This window comes from Lepus europaeus, chromosome 11 (genome assembly GCF_033115175.1).
Source record: "Lepus europaeus isolate LE1 chromosome 11, mLepTim1.pri, whole genome shotgun sequence".
NCBI lineage: Eukaryota > Metazoa > Chordata > Mammalia > Lagomorpha > Leporidae > Lepus > Lepus europaeus.
In genome coordinates this window covers 53831707-53835928 of record NC_084837.1, presented here as the reverse complement: position 1 = coordinate 53835928, position 4222 = coordinate 53831707, and the positions used below count along the sequence as shown (strand labels likewise).

General features: G+C 43.4%; 1 protein-coding gene across 1 annotated transcript; it reads left to right on the top strand.

Annotated features, from left to right (window-relative positions):
- The first annotated feature begins 1108 nt into the window (after positions 1–1108).
- Positions 1109–2091, top strand: LOC133770523 (olfactory receptor 11G2-like). Its single transcript, XM_062206600.1, has one exon. The coding sequence runs from the start codon at positions 1150–1152 to the stop codon at positions 2089–2091; it is 942 nt and encodes a 313-aa protein (XP_062062584.1). The 5' UTR covers positions 1109–1149.
- Positions 2092–4222: the final 2131 nt, after the last annotated feature.

Below are 4222 nucleotides of genomic sequence, written 5' to 3'. Positions count from 1 at the left end.
AAATAAATCACAAGGCTAATGACAAGTCTCATCAAGACAGATAGTGAGATCCCCAGAGTGCTGTAAATTACATCCTACATGAAAGTTCTACTAACGCAGGTTTAGGATCTTCTTCATCACTTCTGAAATAACCTCTTAAGAGCAGAATAATTTTGATGTAACCATCAACTCTGAAAAAGAGATAGTGCCCAGTGCAGTATCACCAGAAAAAAGAACAGAGATACTGTTGAAATGCACTCTATGAATCACTCGCAGTGCTCTGGTAAATAAAGAAAGACCTTAGCCTTGGAGAAGGAGGAAGATATTTTCCATCAGAACTCCATACATTACCAGTGAGAGTGAGAAATAATGCAATAATAAGGGAAAACAGATTTAGTCTAATGCACTCAGGTTGAGGATACGCACACCCTATGATACAGCTACACATGTAACCAGGAAAAATAAATGCTATAGTCATAGAAGCGAAATGTCTAAAAGGTCCAAACTGGAAATAATCCAAAGTATTCACTACAGTAGAATAGATAAATAGGTGGTGGTTTATTCATACAATGACAGTACAGAGCAGTAGAACTGAACAAACCATAGACGCATACAATAACATGAATTTCACAAACTAGCTTTTGAATGATAAGAAACCATCCAAAAGTACAACAGTATGATTTCATTTATGTGACGTACAAAACAAGCAAAACTCCTTTTGCTTAAAAATCTATACTTACTTACCAATTGTAAAGAAAAACAAGGAAGGGAGGCTCATAAGGAAGAAAGGCAGTGATGGAAATCAGGATGGAGCATGAGGGCGATTCTAGGGTGGGAATGAAATTCTATTTCTTCAGTGATATTTACAATGGTGCTTTCTTCATAATGGTATATATATATATACATATATATATACATATATGCATGCTTCTGTACATTTCACAAAAAGGAAATTTCTATGTCCATTCTCTGATACTCATTGATTTCTAGTGTTTTTATAGACCAAAAACTAGGTAAGACAATGATCATATTTCAGGATTAGACAAAAATAAAAATTTGATGTTTAAGTGTTTATTTCATTCTCTGGGACATGTAAAATACATATCTTGGTTTCAGTGTGTCTTTGCACTGCCATCAAATAATTGCTGATGATTTCACAGCTACAGACAGATGAAGATCCTCAGCACCCTCAGGAACTCCAGCACCGTCACTGGCTTCATCCTCCTGGGCTTCCCTGGCCCCTGGGAGGAACAGATCCTCCTCTTTGTGCTCTTCTCTGCTGTCTACCTCCTGACCCTCATGGGCAACGGTTCTATCATCTGCGCTGTATGCTGTGACCAGAGACTCCACACCCCCATGTACATCCTGCTTGCCAACTTCTCCTTCCTGGAGATCTGCTATGTCACCTCCACGGTCCCTAACATGTTGGCCAACTTCCTCTCTGACACCAAGGCCATCTCCTTCTCTGGCTGCTTCCTGCAGTTCTATTTTTTCTTCTCCTTGGGTTCTACAGAATGCTTTCTCCTGGCAGTTATGGCATTTGATCGGTGCCTTGCCATCTGCCGGCCCCTTCACTACCCAACACTTATGACCGGGCATCTCTGCAACATTCTTGTGGGCAGCTGCTGGGCACTTGGCTTCCTCTGGTTCCTGATTCCTATAACTGTCATTTCCCAGATGTCCTTCTGTCGACCTAGGATTATTGACCATTTCCTGTGTGACCCAGGTCCTCTGCTAACCCTCACCTGTACCAGGGACCCTGTGATAGAACTGACTAGCTCCACGTTAAGTTCTCTACTTTTATTTATTCCTTTTCTCTTCATCATGGTGTCATATGCTCTGGTCCTCAAAGCTGTGCTGAGGGTTCCTTCGGCAGCTGGACGAAAAAAGGCTTTCTCCACTTGTGGCTCCCACCTGGCTGTGGTGTCCCTTTTCTATGGCTCAGTGATGGTCATGTATGTGAGCCCAACATCGGAGTACGAAGCTGGAATGCAAAAGATTGTGACTCTGTTTTATTCTGTGGTGACTCCACTCATTAACCCTGTAATATACAGTCTGAGGAACAAAGACATGAAACAAGCGATGAAGAAAATATGCCAAGTCTGTTGTTAAAGCTTTCCACTGCTTTTTAATTTGCTCTATTGAATTCCTCATTTCCAATATTTCATTTTGATTTCTCATTAAAATCTCAATTACATGGGAAAAATTTTCATTCATGTAATGTAGGGATTTCTTTAATTTGTGGATTTGCTTCTGATTACTTCTAAGTAATCCTAATATTAATGTTTTGAATTGCATTTCTGGCATTTCTTCAATCTCTTAATCTTCACATTTGAGTACTGAAGTGCTGTTGTCCTTGGCAGCTCATGACAAGAGCCTCGGGTGATTACTGACGTCATAAATAAGAGTGTCAATTGTTAAATCAACAACAGGAGTCACTGTGCACTTACTCCCCAGGTAGGATCTCTGTCCTTAATGTGTTGTACTAGGTGAATTAACTGTAAAACTAGTATTCAAACAGTACTTTATACTTTATGTGTCTGTGTGGGTGCAAACTGTTGAAATCCTTACTTAGTATATACTAAGTTGATCTTCTGTATATAATGATAATTGAAAATGAATCTTAATGAAGAATGGGATGGGAGAGGAAGTAGGAGATGGATGGTTTGTGAGTGGGAGGGTGGTTATGGAGGGAAAAATCACTAATATCCAAAAGTTGTGCTTTCAAAATTTATATTTATTAAATTTTTAAAAAGTGCTGTTGTGTTCTTTTGGGAGCATATCATGTTGTCTTCCTAATTTTTTTATTTCATTTTATTATTTTTTTTGACAGACAGAGTGGGTAGTGAGAGAGAGAGAGAGACAGAGAGAAAGGTCTTCCTTTGCCATTGATTCACCCTCCAATGGCCACCGCGGTAGGCGCACTGCAGCCGGCGCACCGCACTGATCTGAAGGCAGGAGCCAGGTGCTTATCCTGGTCCCCCATGGGGTGCAGGGCCCAAGCACTTGGGCCATCCTCTACTGCACTCCCAGGCCACAGCAGAGAGCTGGGCTGGAAGAGGGGCAACCAGGACAGAATCTGGTGCCCCGACTGGGACTAGTACCCAGTGTGCCAGCGCCGTAAGGTGGAGGATTAGCCTATTGAGCTGCGGCGTCGCCCTCTTCCTTATTTTTGTTTCTTGAATTGCTGCATTTATTTTAAGCATTTGTGGAGATACTTGTTGCTTTTTTTTCCCTGTGATGGATTTATCTTTGGAATATTCCTCTGTGGCTTAGTGGATTGTCTGCTGTTTCAGGGAATACCAGAGGGATGTGGTCCAGGAGCTCTGTTCAGTGCTCCAGGGTGTGGGGAGTACTCAAGGTGACACTCAAGTTGGTGTGGTAAGTCTCTTTGTTTATCATTGGGAAGCATTTCATCAACTCTGTTTGTGTAGTGTCATGCTCACCTCCTACCCTCCAAGGAGACCAATTCCCAGGTGCTAGCCCCAGTGGGTGCAGTATTCATCCATGCTGCCATAAAAACCACACAAAGATCCTCATGTGAGCATGGAACTGGCAGGCATGACTCTCACCAGGCAATCAGGGAGTCCTGGGCATGTAGAGCTGCCCACAGTGACTGCTCAGGGACCCTGCCACACCATACATCCTCCCACACAACCACAGTTCTTTCACAGCCCGTCCCAGCACACAAGGCTCCCACAGACACAAATGCCCAGCCCCCTTCAATTCTCCCTGCCAGACTCAGGCATCTCTTCTCAGCCGATTGCTGGACATGCAGACACAAGCTGGACAGCTGTTATGTATGTCCAGATTGGTGCCAGCCCTCTTTCAGCTACTTACAGGACACTGGTTCTGGGTGGTCAGGGAGAGAGAAATTTGTCACCCTCTTTTTTCCCCTCTAGGTTGGCAGGTACACTGTCCACAAGCCAGATTCACACCAGGATCTTCCCGCAGCTTTATTGCCAGTGGCTTGGGATGCTGCAGCCTGGTCTCACCTCACTCTCCAAAGCTGGGTCTGAGGCTCTCAGCTTCTGGGGTCCTGTGTTAGGTCCATGCTCATGCTGCACATCCACACCCTCCACGTGGATCCACAGTCTCCCTCCAGCTTCTGATGAATTTCCACTGCAGTTTTCTCCCTAACTCTTCCAGAGATTACACACTCTCCACTTTTATTTTTAGGATTTATTTTATTTATTTGAAAGACAGAGTTACACAGAGAGGTAGAGACAGAGAGAGAGTCTTC

What these genes read in the sequence shown, in the direction of transcription:
- LOC133770523 (XM_062206600.1), top strand. Translation starts at nt 1,150, where the DNA reads ATGAAGATCCTCAGCACCCTCAGGAACTCCAGCACCGTCACTGGCTTC.